This window comes from Lathyrus oleraceus, chromosome 5 (assembly GCF_024323335.1).
Source record: "Lathyrus oleraceus cultivar Zhongwan6 chromosome 5, CAAS_Psat_ZW6_1.0, whole genome shotgun sequence".
Taxonomy (NCBI): Eukaryota; Viridiplantae; Streptophyta; class Magnoliopsida; order Fabales; family Fabaceae; genus Lathyrus; species Lathyrus oleraceus.
Window position 1 is genome coordinate 235,405,458 of NC_066583.1, and position 18,087 is coordinate 235,423,544.

Genomic DNA, 18,087 nt, shown 5'->3' on the forward strand with positions numbered 1-18,087 from the left:
TTTCTCAACCAATACTCATAATATCTTGAACACTCTTCAGATGTAGTGATGAGATTATATGTTTGTTATACGATATTTTAGGTACTATACCATATATATATATATATATATATATATATATATATATATATATTATATATATATATATATATATATATATATATATAATATATATATATATATATATATATATTAACTGTTAAATAAGATTCTCAGTATTCTGAAATAAATTATCCTAACATCCCTTTCTATTTGAGCACATACCCAAAAAATTAATTAATTAATTTTTTTAAATTTTATTTGATCACTTAATCAATTAAGATTTTTAATTTGATAAATAAAAAATATAAATAAAATAAATATAACAACCATATATAATATATGTCTAGAATACATATTATACATAATGTAAAACTGGTACTGAACTACATAAGCGCATAGCAGCACAGTGTACATATATATACATGTCCAAAAGAAACATAACATGACACAATATGTACATAAAAGTGCCCAAAATAAAACTACTAGGAGTTAGATCATTAAACAATGATCCCAAAAATATCTATACAGCGAAAAAGCCATCCAGACATCAGGTAAGCAAGACATTAATGTAGGTGTTTAATTGGCTGCATTATATGGTAAAACACTAATGTCTTGACTGATGTCATGACATGTATGTGTGACTACATTGTAGTTACTGCAGGACTAGCTAACACAGGATTTATTGAATGTCAAACTGGATGCTGTGACATTCATACCTGTCAACAGATACTAAGGAATAGAACAGCAGGAGTTCTGTTAGAACTTAGTATTCATTTGCAGTCTGGTTATCAAGGAAGAACCAGACCTGGCATAAGGCCTATTGACTGAATGTCAAACTGGATGTTGTGACATTCATCATTGACAGCAGCTACTGAAGATTAGGCAGAGTGGTGTTCTGCTATACTTCAGCATGTAACTTAGTTTGTTCTTCGAGAGAATAACAGAACTAACGTAAGGCCAAATGTGTAAATGTTAAGTTGGACACTTTAACATTTATTAATGTAAGCTGTTACTGTAGTATGGTCATTTTGATCATGTACAGGTCAGCAAAATTGTACAGTCTGTTTTCTGAAAAAACAGACTCAGCATATGGACCTTGATGTCAAGTTGAATGTCGTGACATTCATTCCTGACAGCATATGCTATATTGTAGGTTGTTCAGTTTTCTGTTTCAGCTTTTCTTGGGCTATTCTTCAGGAAGTCAACAGCTTAGAGAAAATCCAGGAAACCAACAACCAAGCTACAATTAAGGAACCTAACAAATAGCCTATTTGTTAGCACACTAATATGTGGAAATTAGTTAGAATCCTATGTGGCATTATTTGTGGAGGTCTTGAGATATTTTAGTAACTAAATGTGGAGATATTTTAGGAACTAAATATGGAGATATTTTAGGAACTAAATATGGAGATATTTTAGGAACTAAAGGATTGAAGACCTTGTTTGTAGCAGAAAGTTTCTGCTGATGTTGTAACAGCAAAGGAAAGTTTGCTGCGATTTCTGAAGGCCCAAATCCACTTGGGTGATTAGGTTATAAATAGATGATTGTAATCTGGTCTTTGTAAGCCTCCTAGAATGAAAATTTAGGGGTGTGTGTAAGGTAAACCTCCCAACCTGTGGGATGGTTACCATGTGTTTCTCAGTGGTAAAAGCTGAGAGTTTTTGTAACTCAAGCCTGTAGGCAAGAGTGATTATGTGCTTGAACGAAGCTGTGAAGCAAGTTCAAGTCGGTTAGCATTACATTGTGATTGTAGTGATAGGAATGGAAACTGGAGGTTTCTATCTAGGAGTTCCTAGGTATAGATTGCATTGGGTAGGGATTAAGTGATAAGTTGTAAACGGGTGAGTTTAGCTTTGAATTGATACTACTAATAGTGGATCTTCTTCCTGGCTTGGTATGCCCCCAGACGTAGGTGATGTTGCACCGAACTGGGTTAACAATTACTTGTGTTTTTACCTTTTGCATGTTATAATTTTGTCAGTTATAAAATAAGGTAAACCTGTAATGCTGTAATAGATGATGTTCAAATCAATGTTGAGACATCATGCTGATAACTATGGAAGAAAACAACTGAAGTGAGTGCTAGGTTTGACTTCTGTTGAGTCTTTCTTCCTGAAGCACAGGACCAGGGGTTCATACATTCTAGGGTGACATAGAATGAGATGTCGTGACATCTGTGAACCTGTGCATATTAGTACAGTGGTTAATAACTATCTTGCTGTATTAGTTACAATGTTAGATCAGATGTCATGTCGTGGAGGACAACATCTGAATTCTGACTACACCAGAATTTCAATTGGTATCAGAGCAGGCATCCTGTTCTGCTTCTGGATGAGATCCATGGGTGATACTTTCTGGTATCTTGCAAGGAGTTATGTTAGTACTGTTGCTGGAACCTGTGAAAGGTTCTGTAATTTCCCTGAATGGTCCCTTGAAGTAGGTGGATGGACTGTTCATGACAGGAATGGTGTGTACCTGTCTCTGGAGGGTGGCAATTGGCCTGTATGTGGGACAACTGTGCCAGTATTGAATCACATTCAAACTTGGTATGGTCTTAGAGGCTGATCTGGTGAAGTGTGTGTTCATAGGTTGAGTTGTATTATGATTTCCGCTGCATAATACCTGGCAAAACTCAAACTCTGATGTTGTTTCCCCTCATGTGGATGAAAGGCTGCTGTATTCAAGATCTCATCATAATCTACTGAAGATGTCAAAGATACTTGAGTCCCCTCAAGTCCACTCATCATGACGTTCTCACTTCAGGATAGTAAGAATCACTTAATCACTGATTCTTTTACTCACTTGAGTAGGGTGTATGAAGACCTTGAAGACCTTCAAGGAAGGTTTGTTCCAAGGAGGTGGAACTAATGTTCTATGCGATGTTAGAATATGTTATTCAACAAGTATGCAGCTACTGGTTGAAGAGCAGATGTTTTTAGGGTTCAAACAAAGGGATAATTCTGTTTGGAACCTACTCCTGACCTGGAAGAGGAGACATCTGTGTGTGCTAAGTTGACAAGAGCAGGGTCAACTGGATGTGTGCTCAAGAAGGTCATCCCTAGAAGTTGAGCTGGTTGAGATGTGACATTGTGCAATCTCCTGCTGTTAGGCATCTTCCTGCAGTTTGATCAGGATTGGATAGTTGTTCCCTGAAGTACTATGGTGTGTTGGAAGACAAGTCTCCTGGATGTTAGCAGTCAATAATGGGGTAACCTGATTGTGATATCATTTAAGGGGGTTGGAACCATGAATCTTGTTATTCAAACACCACGTTCAGAAGTGGCAGTTCTTACTAGGAGTGAGAATATGAAGATTCAGAGGTTGGTTGAGGTAATATGCTCTGGCAATGCATATCTACTATTGACTGGTGTTGTTTGTCTCACTAGTACTTATGGTCAGCTGAAGTCTGATTGGTGTGATTGGAGGAGTTAGTTGCCACTGGTAAGGGATGGTGGATGTCATGTTGAGACATTTGTATACAATGCATGGTTATTGGTGTGGAGTTTCCATGATTGTTAAGTTGAGGGGGAGTCTTGGTTAACCTCCTCAAGTCTGGTCAGCCTAGGGTCTGGTTGGCTGTTAACCTGTGTCACATGGGTTCAGGTGGTTGTGTGACACATTTGCAAGGAAGAATTCATCTCTCTCATTCCTAAGGGTGAATTTAATCTGGGAAGACTTTCAAAATTGTCTAGGTGCTTGCAAGCAGAAGATGTTGACACAAGAAGAGTACTTTCAAAGTATTCTTATGGTGGAAGTATCTGAAAGGAAAATTGGGAAAGGATTTAAGATCAATGTCTACTTGTGCCAAGTACAAGTATGTAATTGATTATCCTTGGAGCTCAAGATAACGGATGTTCTTAAAGATGTTGGAACATCACTTCTTCAAGACCCTGTGCAGAATCACAGGAAGGATAGTACATTGGCTTATGATCTATCTCTTTGGTGGCAGCAAAAGCATATGATCTCTGAAATGGTTTCCTGGCAAGAAACATGTTCAGCCTTGGTATGTACAAGAAGAAGAAGACATCATAGTCTTGATGGTGGTTACTTGGATCAGTTTATTTCTGATCTAGGTAAGGAAGTGCATTAGCTTATGCACACTGTGGAGTCAAGAACAAGTGGCAGCAGTCTTGACATCATGGAAACAGCCTTGCCTTAGGATGTGGAATCCTTGGTAGAGCTGAAGGGTTAGTTTCTAACTGGTCCTTCTGAAGACTCATACATCAGAGTGTCTGATGTCTTTGGAGAAGAAGCAGGGATTCATCAAGGTGTGAGCTTGGATGACTTAACTGCAAACGTGCAGGATGGAGGTTGTTTACTCAAACTTGGTTCCACAATCAAGTCTATGAGAACATTGAACTCTGGTTCTGTGAAGGAAGGAAGTTCTTTCAAGTGGCAGAAGAAGGAGCTGAATTCAACAGCTGGATGTCAAAACACAATGTTGTGACATTTGGTTCAACATCAGATTCTTAGTTGGTGAAGTGGCACATCAACTTGAGATAGAAAGGTCTACAGGGTTGTAGATTGGATACTTCAAAAAGCTTGAAGTTCAAGTCTCACTTGGAAGGTCAGAATATCTTTGGGAGAAGTCTGATAAACTTGGGGAGGTCAAAAAGCAGCATTTGACCTTTTCATATGAGGATTCATGAAGGAGGTAATCAACCAGTGGCATTTGGTCTATCTCAGGAGTGAGTTCGAAGAATCAAGATAATCCATATGGCAGCTGATTATTCTTGAGGAAAGTCTGAGACAAATTACTTTTGAGCAGAAAAGTAGTAAGTTGAAGACTAAAGGAGGTGTTTTCTATTCATCCCTTGGAGCTTGTGGTAGGAGTTCTGAGCTATCTATGGAAGATTATCTCTTGTAATGGGATGAAAATGTATATGTCCCAATGTATGTCTGGGTTCTTCTTGATCAACCCGGTGACTCAGTGATATCTGAAGACTATCAGATGGTGTGCCTTGTCCTGTTATGAAGGATGTCCCAGCTGATGTTAGAACATCTTGATAAGTGGTCTTCTGTTCTGGTTAGAAGAGAGATTGACACAGAGTGTGAATGTGTTCAGCTAAGAGGGTTGAACAGAGGGTGTGCTCTTGAAGACATGAAGATGCGTCTTATGTTTTCCATTCATCAAGTGGTCTGGAGTCTCTTTGAATCAGGAAGTATGTGAAGGTCCAACTTTGGGATGTTGGATATGCCCATGTGTGATCTCCAAGCTTCAAGAGGAGAATGGGTTGTTCATGACAGGGGGAGTTCTGTCCTTGCACTGCAAGTAATCATCAAGCTTGTGGTCTATGTGTTCTCAGATAACAAGGTTTGGAAACCTGCTAGCTAGTGGGATAAAGTTGGTATGTGTCAAGGCTGAGTGAGCAGAAGAATGTCTGACCGGATGTCATGACAATATGGAAGCATATGCCAGTAGGACATTCTGGCTGGTACAGGTGCTGGAGTTACAGCAGCTGTTATTTGATGAATGCACAGATTTAGGGGGAGAAGAAGTACCCTTGTGCATTGTACATTTGTGTGTCTTACTAGTTGCATCCATAACTAGTAATTCTGATTGTTGCAAAGATTTAGGGGGAGGAGAAGTACCCTTGTGCATGTGTGTATTACTAGTAGCCATAACTAGTAATTGTTTTTGCTCCTGCTGCTGACTAAACTACTATTATGTGGTTTAAACTGCTGATAGTTTGCCTTGTTAACAAAAAGGACAGAGTATTCACAAGATGTCATATGTGATGTCTTAACATAAGATATCTTATGTGCCTGCTGGAGTTCAAGAAAGTGTTCATGCAGGAGTGGATCAAGATGTCAGACTCAAAGTCTTGGAATCTGATATGGTTGTACCTACTGTAAAGCAAAAGTGGGTGATCACTTGATCGAAGCTGTGAAGCAAGATCAAGTGGATGTTAACTTGGTTGAAACTGTGAAGTAAAACCAAGTCTGGAACTCTGTCATTGTGCTCTGGCTATGTTGTTGGCTTTGGCAACATTTTTGACAAAAAGGGGGAGTAATAACCACCACTACCCCTGACAAACAGAGTGGGTCTCTACAACAGACTCTCATGACAGATCTGAAGATTCCCTCCCCTGCAGCAGCTGTGTGTTGAAGTTATATTTAACTTCTGTTGTTGTGCTGCTTTGTGAAGTTTTTATTTAACTTCCATGTGTGTGAGTGTGCTGCCACTCTAAGTGTATGAGCTAGTATTATTTCCTGCTAGGTGAGTGATTCCGCTGCTATGAACTCTGTTATGGGGATCAAAGTGTTTTAGCCAAAAATTTGCCAAAGGGGGAGTTTGTAGGTGTTTAATTGGCTGCATTATATGGTAAAACACTAATGTCTTGACTGATGTCATGACATGTATGTGTGACTACATTGTAGTTACTGCAGGACTAGCTAACACAGGATTTATTGAATGTCAAACTGGATGCTGTGACATTCATACCTGTCAACAGATACTAAGGAATAGAACAGCAGGAGTTCTGTTAGAACTTAGTATTCATTTGCAGTCTGGTTATCAAGGAAGAACCAGACCTGGCATAAGGCCTATTGACTGAATGTCAAACTGGATGTTGTGACATTCATCATTGACAGCAGCTACTGAAGATTAGGCAGAGTGGTGTTCTGCTATACTTCAGCATGTAACTTAGTTTGTTCTTCGAGAGAATAACAGAACTAACGTAAGGCCAAATGTGTAAATGTTAAGTTGGACACTTTAACATTTATTAATGTAAGCTGTTACTGTAGTATGGTCATTTTGATCATGTACAGGTCAGCAAAATTGTACAGTCTGTTTTCTGAAAAAACAGACTCAGCATATGGACCTTGATGTCAAGTTGAATGTCGTGACATTCATTCCTGACAGCATATGCTATATTGTAGGTTGTTCAGTTTTCTGTTTCAGCTTTTCTTGGGCTATTCTTCAGGAAGTCAACAGCTTAGAGAAAATCCAGGAAACCAACAACCAAGCTACAATTAAGGAACCTAACAAATAGCCTATTTGTTAGCACACTAATATGTGGAAATTAGTTAGAATCCTATGTGGCATTATTTGTGGAGGTCTTGAGATATTTTAGTAACTAAATGTGGAGATATTTTAGGAACTAAATATGGAGATATTTTAGGAACTAAATATGGAGATATTTTAGGAACTAAAGGATTGAAGACCTTGTTTGTAGCAGAAAGTTTCTGCTGATGTTGTAACAGCAAAGGAAAGTTTGCTGCGATTTCTGAAGGCCCAAATCCACTTGGGTGATTAGGTTATAAATAGCTGATTGTAATCTGGTCTTTGTAAGCCTCCTAGAATGAAAATTTAGGGGTGTGTGTAAGGTAAACCTCCCAACCTGTGGGATGGTTACCATGTGTTTCTCAGTGGTAAAAGCTGAGAGTTTTTGTAACTCAAGCCTGTAGGCAAGAGTGATTATGTGCTTGAACGAAGCTGTGAAGCAAGTTCAAGTCGGTTAGCATTACATTGTGATTGTAGTGATAGGAATGGAAACTGGAGGTTTCTATCTAGGAGTTCCTAGGTATAGATTGCATTGGGTAGGGATTAAGTGATAAGTTGTAAACGGGTGAGTTTAGCTTTGAATTGATACTACTAATAGTGGATCTTCTTCCTGGCTTGGTATGCCCCCAGACGTAGGTGATGTTGCACCGAACTGGGTTAACAATTACTTGTGTTTTTACCTTTTGCATGTTATAATTTTGTCAGTTATAAAATAAGGTAAACCTGTAATGCTGTAACAGATGATGTTCAAATCAATGTTGAGACATCATGCTGATAACTATGGAAGAAAACAACTGAAGTGAGTGCTAGGTTTGACTTCTGTTGAGTCTTTCTTCCTGAAGCACAGGACCAGGGGTTCATACATTCTAGGGTGACATAGAATGAGATGTCGTGACATCTGTGAACCTGTGCATATTAGTACAGTGGTTAATAACTATCTTGCTGTATTAGTTACAATGTTAGATCAGATGTCATGTCGTGGAGGACAACATCTGAATTCTGACTACACCAGAATTTCAATTGGTATCAGAGCAGGCATCCTGTTCTGCTTCTGGATGAGATCCATGGGTGATACTTTCTGGTATCTTGCAAGGAGTTATGTTAGTACTGTTGCTGGAACCTGTGAAAGGTTCTGTAATTTCCCTGAATGGTCCCTTGAAGTAGGTGGATGGACTGTTCATGACAGGAATGGTGTGTACCTGTCTCTGGAGGGTGGCAATTGGCCTGTATGTGGGACAACTGTGCCAGTATTGAATCACATTCAAACTTGGTATGGTCTTAGAGGCTGATCTGGTGAAGTGTGTGTTCATAGGTTGAGTTGTATTATGATTTCCGCTGCATAATACCTGGCAAAACTCAAACTCTGATGTTGTTTCCCCTCATGTGGATGAAAGGCTGCTGTATTCAAGATCTCATCATAATCTACTTAAGATGTCAAAGATACTTGAGTCCCCTCAAGTCCACTCATCATGACGTTCTCACTTCAGGATAGTAAGAATCACTTAATCACTGATTCTTTTACATTTTTGTTTTTCAAAGTTTACTAAGGATCAATCGATTGATCCTGAGTGTCAATCGGTTGGCTCACTAAAATTTTCCACTGTTCATATACAGAAAGTTTGTGCAATCGATTGTAATGCACTGTCAATCGATTGGTCCTGTAAAAATACATTTTCTGCAAAACAAAAAGGGTTGTGCAATCGATTGGTTGCAGGGACCAATCGATTGGTCCACTCACATTTTCATATTTCTAATTCACAGAACACCATATCCTCTGTTATTCCATTTCTAACAAAACACCACTTCTTCTTTCAACAAAACCCATCATACTACATGTTCTTATACACATATAAATCAAGGATTCCAAACTCATGATCACAAGGATTTCAAGGTCATAATCACAACCAATCATTTTACCACAACCATAACAAATCATGTTATCACAAAAATCATAAGAACACATCAAAGCACATGTTCATGAAAATCAATAAGAGAAAGAAAAATATTCATCATATAGCATGGATTTTCATGATTTGTCTATGATTCTACAACCCTAATCTTCTAGAAATCTAGGATTTCTAACTAGAACCCACCTCAATAAATAGAAGAGGAGAAGTTGTTGAAGATGATATGAGGATGAAGATGATGGTGTAGGTTCCAAGCTTTTACTTCCTCCAAGTTCTTCTTCTTCTTCTTCACTAACCTTGTTTTCTCTTCTTCTATTGAGCTCCTTCTTTCTTTCTATTCTTTATGATACAAAGAGAAGACAATTGGCATGTGGTTGGTAACATGAGGTAGTAACATGTGGTGGTGAATGATTCAAAGACTAGTTGCAAGTGGCCAAGAGAATGCGTGGTACAAGTAGTAACAAATATCTCAAGTGGGACCATACTTGTAATATTTGTTCTACCGGAGCTATTAATCCATTATTAGTGTTACTAAAATGTCCCAATTGATAAAAGGTCAGTCCTAATTAATATCAATTAAGTCAACCTGAACTCACTATTTACTCTATTTATCCCAATTGACAACTTTTAGAGCACATAGGAACTCAATTGATCTCAATTAATAGGAGTTTGGGTATTTTAGGAAATACGGGATATAACATCCTCCCCCCCCCTTAAATAAAAATTCGTCCTCGAATTTAAACATTACTTGGAAGAGATGAGGGTAAGTTTCTCGCATTTTTGACTCCAGTTCCCAGGTAGCATCGCCCGGATGTGATTCATCCCACTGAACCTTAACAAGAGGAATCTCCGTATTCCTTAATACCTTAACTTCTCGTCCTGCAATGCGACTTGGTAGAGGTTCGAAAGTCAGATCTGCTTCTACTTCTATTGAATCTGGAAGAATAGGCTGAAGAGAATCTGGAATGAACTTTCGAAGTTGAGATACGTGAAAAACGTCATGCATTTCTGATAGAGAAGGTGGTAAAGCTAATATGTAGGCTACTTCTCCAATCCTCTCTATAATCTGGTATGGCCCTATGTATCTCGAACTTAGCTTTCGTGACTTAAACGGTACTTTCAGTCTCAACCTCGGAGTCACCTTCAAAAATAGATGATCACCTTCATCAAATTCCAAAGGTCTCCTCCTGTGATCCACATAGCTCTTTTGGAGATCTTGTGCTTTATTCATCTTATCACGGACCATCCTTATCTTTTCGACAGTCTCTTGAATAATCTCCGGCCCTAAGATCCTTTCTTTACCAACTTCCGTCCAACATAGAGGTGTTCTACATTTCTGTCCATACAAGGCTTCATAAAGAGCCATCCCAATACTTGCATGATAACTATTGTTATATGTGAATTCAATCAATGGTAAAAGCTCCTTCCAATTCCCTCCACTTCCAAGTACACAAGCTCTCAAGATATCTTCCAGTGTCTGTATCGTCCGTTCAGTATGACCATCCGTTTGAGGATGATTATAAGTACTCAAACACAATCTTGATCCCATAGCTTGTTGGAATGCTTTCCAAAATCTTGAAGTAAACTTTGGGTCTCTATCTGACACAATACTAGTTGGAACACCATGCAGCCTAACAATTTCTGAAATGAACAATCGTGCAAGATGATTGGCCTTGTAAGTAGTCTTCACGGCCAAGAAGTGCGCGGACTTAGTTAACCCGATCCATAATCACCTAAATTGAATCATAACCACTTTAGGTCCGAGGTAACCCCACTGCAAAATCCATTGAAATACTATCCCATTTCCAAACTGGAATCTCTAAAGGTCGCAATAAACCACCTAGCTTCTGATGTTCGATCTTTACCTGCTGGTATACAATGCATTCCGACACATACTCTGCGATATCCCTCTTCATTCCAGGCCACCAATAGCTCTTCTTCAAGTCTTGATACATCTTCTATGAACCTGGATGTATAGTAAACGCCCCTTTGTGAGCTTCCTCCAAAACTTTTCTTTTCAGCTCGGCATCATTCGGAACATAAATCCTTTGATTAAACAGAATAACCCCATTCGGTGACTGAGCGAAACCTGGTTGAGTCGACATCTCTTGCAACTTCTCATCTATCATTTATCCTTGTCGGATCTCTTCCCTTAGGTTAAAAATAACATTCAAATTTCCCATTATCACACCATCACGCGTCCAACTAAACCGAAGATTAAGATCTCGTAACTTTTCCAACAATGCGTATTCTAACATCATCAACTCAAATTTATGTATCTCTTTCCAACTTAAGGCATCTGCAACCTTATTCGCCTTCCCCGGGTGATACTTAAGCTCAAAATCAAAGTCCTTCAAATACTCCATCCATCTCCTTTGTCTCATGTTTAACTCTTTCTGGTCGAATAAGTATTTCAAACTCTTGTGATCACTAAACATCTCAAAATATACTCCATACAAGTAATGTCGCCACACCTTTAATGTAAAAACAACAACAACTAGTTCAAGATCATGAGTTAGATATTTCTCTTCATGAGGCTTCAACTGACGAGAGGCATAGGCTACAACCTGACCACTCTACATTAACACCCATCCTAATCCTTTCTTAGAGGCATCACAAAATACTTCATAAGACTTACTAGGATCAGGGATGACTAAAATAAGAGCAGTTGTTAGCCTTTCCTTCAAACTCATGAAACTCTTCTCACACTTCGAATCCCACTTAAAAGAAATTTCCTTTCAGGTATGTCTAGTCATTGGTAAAGCTATTTGTGAAAACCCCTTTATAAACCTTCGATAGTAACCTACCAAATCTAAGAAACTCCTGACTTCGGAAGCATTCTTCGGTCTTTCCCAATTAATGACTGCTTCAACTTTAGATGGATCCACTAACACTCCTCCTTGTGATATTACATGACCAAGAAACTTCACTTCGTTCATCCAAAATTCACATTTACTTAACTTGGAAAACAGTTGTTTCTCTTGCAGTACAAATAGAACAATCCTTAGGTGTTCTCCGTGCTCTTGGGGAGTACGAGAATAAATAAGAATGTCATCAATAAAGATCACCACGAACTGGTCCAAGTAAGGTTGAAATATCTGATTCATATAGACCATGAAAACAGCAGAAGCATTCGTCACACCAAACGACATTACAAGGAACTCATAATGGCCATATCGGGTTCTAAATGCGGTCTTTGGTACATCCGAACTCTTAACTCTTATTTTATGATAGCCCGATCGCAAATCAATCTTCGAGAACACACAAGCTCCTTTAAACTGATCTAACAAATCGTCTATCCTTGGAAGGGGATACTTGTTCTTAATGTAACTTTATTCAACTGGCGATAATCAATACACAACCATATACTACCATCTTTCTTCTTTAATAATAACACTGGAGCTCCCCATGGTGAGACACTAGGTCGGATGAAATGCTTGGTTAACAACTCTTCTAATTGATTCTTCAACTCTCTCAACTCGAGTGGCGCCATGCGATACGGAGAAACGGAGATTGGAGCCGTCCCAGGTATCAGATCAATAGAGAATTCCACTTCCCTTTCAGGAGGAAGAGAGGTGACATCCTCAGGGAAAACTTCTGGAAATTCACAAACGACAGGAATTTGTGTAACACTCAAATTATCGCTAGATTCCTTGGTAAGCACCAAGAGAACTGACTTTTCATTCTCAAATAAGAAATTAACTATACCAATCGTACCTTCCAAGATAGTAGTTAATACATCCTTTGGAGTAGCTTCACTAGATGGAATGATAATCAACTTCTCTTCACATCCAATAAACACCGAATTGACGGAGAGCCAATCCATCCCCAAAACCACATCAACTTTCTTAAGTGGTAAACAAATAAGATCAATCTGGAAAATTCTACCATTCACCGAGAGCGAACAATTTTCACAAATCAACGGTGTCTCAACTACATCATCCATGGCTGTAGTAACCACCATAGGAGGAGACAAGGGAATTGCTTGCAAACCAAGACACTTCATACACCGAATGGATACAAAAGAGTGTGTTGCCCCATAATCAAACAATACAAAACAAGGATGATCATTGACAAGACACGTACCAGAAATTAAGGCATTGTTGCTCTTAGCCTTTCTTGCATCCAAAGTATAAACTCGACCGGTGCTCCTCCCTTGCATCTGATTCTTATTCTGGGGACATTCCCTAGACATGTGTCCCTCCCTCTGACAAGTAAAACACCTAACTCCACTTCCAGCACATCTTCCAAAATGAGAATTCTTACACACTTGACATTGAGGAGGATGGTTAGGTCTTGCATGTTGCACCCGTTTTCCTTTAAAAGCCTGAGATCTAGGCCTAAACTGGCTACCTGGCCTCCCTTGGTCTCTCTGTCCACTCCTATAATGATCCCTTTCTTCTTGAACTTTCTTCAAACTGTTCTCAGCCACAAAACATTGCCTTAACAATTCAGCATAAGAAGTGAATTCCCTTTGAGATACACTATGAGAAATTTCACCCCTCAGACCAAAACGAAACAGATCAATCTTCCACCTCTCATCAGGTGCGTACGTGACCTTCCTAGAATAAGCAGCCATATCTTCGAACTTCTTAGCATACGCAGCTACTGACATAGTACCCTGTCTAAGCTGTTGAAACTCAAACTCTTTCTGAGTCCTCAAAGAACTAGGAAAATACTTATCCATAAAAATAGTCTTAAAATGCTCCCAATCCCTAGGTACTCCTTGATTGGTCATAAGGGTCGAAGCACTCTCCCACCATCTCACGGCTGAACCCTTCGTCATGTGAGAAGAAAACACAACCTTATTCTCTTCACTACAATGCACTATATGAAAAATCCTTTCCATGCTGGTTATCCACTCCCGAGCCTTCACAGGATTCAACCCACCATGGAATTCAGGAGGATTCATGCAGAAGAAATCTCGGAAACTACCACCTGCAGCTTCTTGTGGAAGCCCTTGAGGATGAAAACCACCATTCAACTGTTGCATCATCTGTTGCATGAATTTATTCTGTTGTTATTGCATCTGTTGCATAAACTGAGGCCATTGAAAACCTTCACTACCACTTGGTGGTTCAGAGTCTGAATTCTGGGTTCTGGGTCTACCACGACCTCTGCGTCTGTCAACCATGATCCTGAATGTCATACAAATAGGATTAAGTTGATTAGGCTCAATACTATGAATATAACACCAAGGAAAATGATGACAACCCACATATGAGGCAGAAAGAAATACTTATAATATTTCATGGCTAGGTCGAGGATACGACTTGCTCTGATACCAACTGTAACAACCACATATAATATATGTCTAGAATACATATTATACATAGTGTAAAACTGGTACTGAACTACATAAGTGCCTAGCATCACAGTGTACATATATATACATGCCAAAAAGAAATATAACATGGCACAATATGTACATAAAAGTACCCAAAATAAAACTACTAGGAGCTAGATCTTTAAACAATGATCCAAAAATATCTACACAGCGGAAAAGCCATTCAGACATCAGGTAAGCAAGACATCACTCTATCTTTCCCTTGCCCTTCACCTGCTCAGAACCACCTGAAAAATAATCAACAACATGGGGTGAGATAATAATCTCAATGGGGTCTCCATCTTATGGGTCCACTCGGCTCTACAGGGTTTTCTAATCAATATTCCGTTTTTCTATCAACATACAACTCAATTCAACAAGGGAACAAAGACTTGAGCGATGGGTAACTAACTCGCAATGTATGGAAACATGCACCCAAGTTCTCACAACTCAACCACGATCATTATTCAGATCCACGAAACATCAATTCCCGAACGGGCTTACGTCTAAGCCAGGTCCAGTTCATGCATGCTCGTACGATTCGACTTCCGCAGTGGATATTGGGTCCTCTATGAGGCTTAATCCCCAGTTCAAGTGACTATCACCCGTGTGGGACTCTAACCCACTTATGGTATCTTTCACCGTATAAGCCTCTAACCCACTTAGGTGTCCACCTTTCCCCCACATCCTCCGTGGTTGGGACTCACACCCAATTGAGGCTCGAATCATTGGTCTCACATCCCAATGCTTACTCATCTAAGCATACCAAATAGAGATGTGCACCATCACAGAAAACACACATTCTGCATACATGATCGATTCCACAAACCAAACAAAATCCGTCAATCACAGGTGACTTCGTTCACCACAATACACAAATAATAACATGACATGTTCCATACAATGCGTCTCATTCTCAATCATTACAATAATTCGTCCACGACCTCCACATAAGCGTCGTACGAATAAATACCATCATCCAATGTTATCTAAGTTATAAACCTCACTCATGACCTAATACCAATCCTAGGTTAACTTACTATATTCATCATGTAATTTTCACCATTAGCATGTATTCAACATAAGCATAGCATCACAAATCATTAATGGTTGGAAGAATGCAATTAGAAACACTTAATAAATGAATTTTGAAGTTTTTAACATAAGTCAATCGATTGGCTAGGGAGGCCCAATCGATTGGTTCCTCTTACACTTCTATTTTTCGAGGATCAATTGATTGATCTTGAGTGTCAATCGATTGGCTCACTAAAATTTTCCATTGTTCATATACAGAAAGTTTGTGCAATCGATTGTAATGCACTGTCAATCGATTGGTCCTGTAAAAATCATATTTTTTTGCAAAATAAAAGGATTGTGCAATCGATTGGTTGCAGGGACCAATCGATTGATCCACTCACATTTTCACATTTCCAATTCACAGAACACCATATCCTCTGTTATTCCATTTCTAACAAAACACCACTTCTTCTTCCAACAAAACCCATCATACTACATGCTCTTATACACATATAAATCAAGGATTCCAAGCTCATAATTACAAGGATTTCAAGGTCATAATCACAACCAATCATTTTACCACAACCATAACAAATCATGTCATCACGACAATCATAAGAACACATCAAAACACATGTTCATGAACATCAACAAGAGCAAGACAAATATTCATCATACAACATGGATTTTCATGATTTGTCTGATTCTACAACCCTAATCTTCTAGAAATCTAGGGTTTCTAACTAGAACCTACCTCAAGAAATAGAAGAGGAGAAGTTGTTGAAGATGAGATAAGGATGAAGATAATGGTGTAGGTTCCAAGTTTTTGATTCCTCCAAGTTCTTCTTCTTCTTCTTCACTAACCTTGTTTTCTCTTCTTCTCTTGAGCTCCTTCTTTCTTTCTATTCTTTCTGATACAAAGAGAAGACAATTGACATGTGATAGGTAACATGTGGTGGTGAATGATTCAAAGACTAGTTGCAAGTGACCAAGAGAATGTGTGGTAAGAAAGAGGTTACAGGTAGTAACAAATATCTCAAGTGGCACCATACTTGTAATGTTTGTTCTACCGGAGTTATTGATCCATTATTAGTGTTACCAAAATATCTCAATTAATATTAATTAAGTCAACCTGAACTCACTATTTACTTTATTTATCCCAATTGACAACTTATAGACCACATAGAAACTCAATTGATCTCAATTAATATAAGTTTGGGTATTTAAGGAAATACGAGGTATTACATAATATATATACATATATAATAATTATTTAAAAATAATAATTAAATATAAAATATTAAATTTGTCATTTCGAAATGAGGTTTGTCTTATTGTTATGCAATTATTTATTCATTATTTACAATTTTTCGTTAATCCTAAGGAAATAATATTTTTAACTCTTTGTTGCATCTATTTTTATTTATTTTATAAATACATATTTTATATATTAAACTATTAAATAAACTTTTCCATATCAACTAAATAAAACGTAAAAAGACACAGACTATATTATTAAAAAATTCAACTTTTTTTATTTATTAAAAAAAAATAGTTTAATGACTTTTTCAAAAACTAAATTATATTTTAATATCTAAATAATCTACTATAAATTAGTCAATTGAATTTGTATCCATTGTTTGGGACAAACGGAGTGTTTTCCATGACAGTGATTGAGTAAGCATTGACCCTGAAAGTCATTCATTCACCCGCCAACCACATACTTTGATCGGTTAAGGAATGATTGTAGGAATTTTTCATTATTCATGAAAATAATTACTTTATAAATTATTTTTAAATATAAAAACTATAAAATGTTTTTAAAAATTTAAAATCTTACAATATTTTTTAATTTGAAAAATATTAAAACATTTTCTTATCTTTTGCTTTCCCATTAAAGAAAATGTCCCAATTGGCCACTAGTCTCTCCAACTACAAATTGATTTGAATTAATAAGCCCATTCATTTTAGGGTTTTTCAGAGGGACCATTCATTTTTGTTAAATGTATTGTCATTATAATATTTGAATTTATCAACATTCTAAACACATTTTCAAATATTTTTTATCAATAATTCGAAATATAATATTTAAAAATGAATAAATAAACTAAAAACACACTCATAGATTAAGATGAGTAATTTATCAAATATAAAAATATATTTATATAGTCTTTTTATTTTAAATTTAAATATATTCACTACTGTTAGGATCACACCTTTCACCTTTTAAAAAATATATAAAAAGCATTTAGAGGTAAAATAGATATTTATATATAATAAAAATATAAAAAATATGGAGAAACCAAACAATTCATCAACCAAAGTCTAATGACGCAAAGACTCTCAAACAAAAAGTTAAAGATACAAAAGACAAAAGTGAGGAAAATTGAAAAAAAAAAGGAACAAAACTCTTAAAAGGGATGCAAACCAAGAAGAATTAATCAATAAATCGCCAATTAGAGCTCTGAACGCTAAATCCACCATCAACAAACCAAATAATTATTAACAACACTAAAAATTACGGATCCTTCTAAAAAAAATCAGAACTCTTAATTCGTTATTAAATAAGATATATAATAGAGTTCTGAAGCTAATCGAAGAAAGAGAATGAGATCAATAATGATCTATTAAGAAACCTAATCCTAACCACGACAATAATCTTATCAACCACCTCTTTACATATTTGTTTTATTAATCTTTTTAGATATTAAATACTAAAAATTATTTATTTTCAAAACTAAAAGTAGTTCGTTGCTTACACACCCATATAAGTGGGTTGTTCCCTGCC

The 18,087-nt window shown here is 37.3% G+C and overlaps 1 protein-coding gene across 1 annotated transcript; it reads right to left on the reverse strand.

Moving 5' to 3' along the window:
• Positions 1-12,251: 12,251 nt before the first annotated feature.
• LOC127079937 (uncharacterized) lies at positions 12,252-13,961 on the reverse strand. Its single transcript, XM_051020286.1, has one exon. The coding sequence runs from the start codon at positions 13,959-13,961 to the stop codon at positions 12,252-12,254; it is 1,710 nt and encodes a 569-aa protein (XP_050876243.1).
• Positions 13,962-18,087: the final 4,126 nt, after the last annotated feature.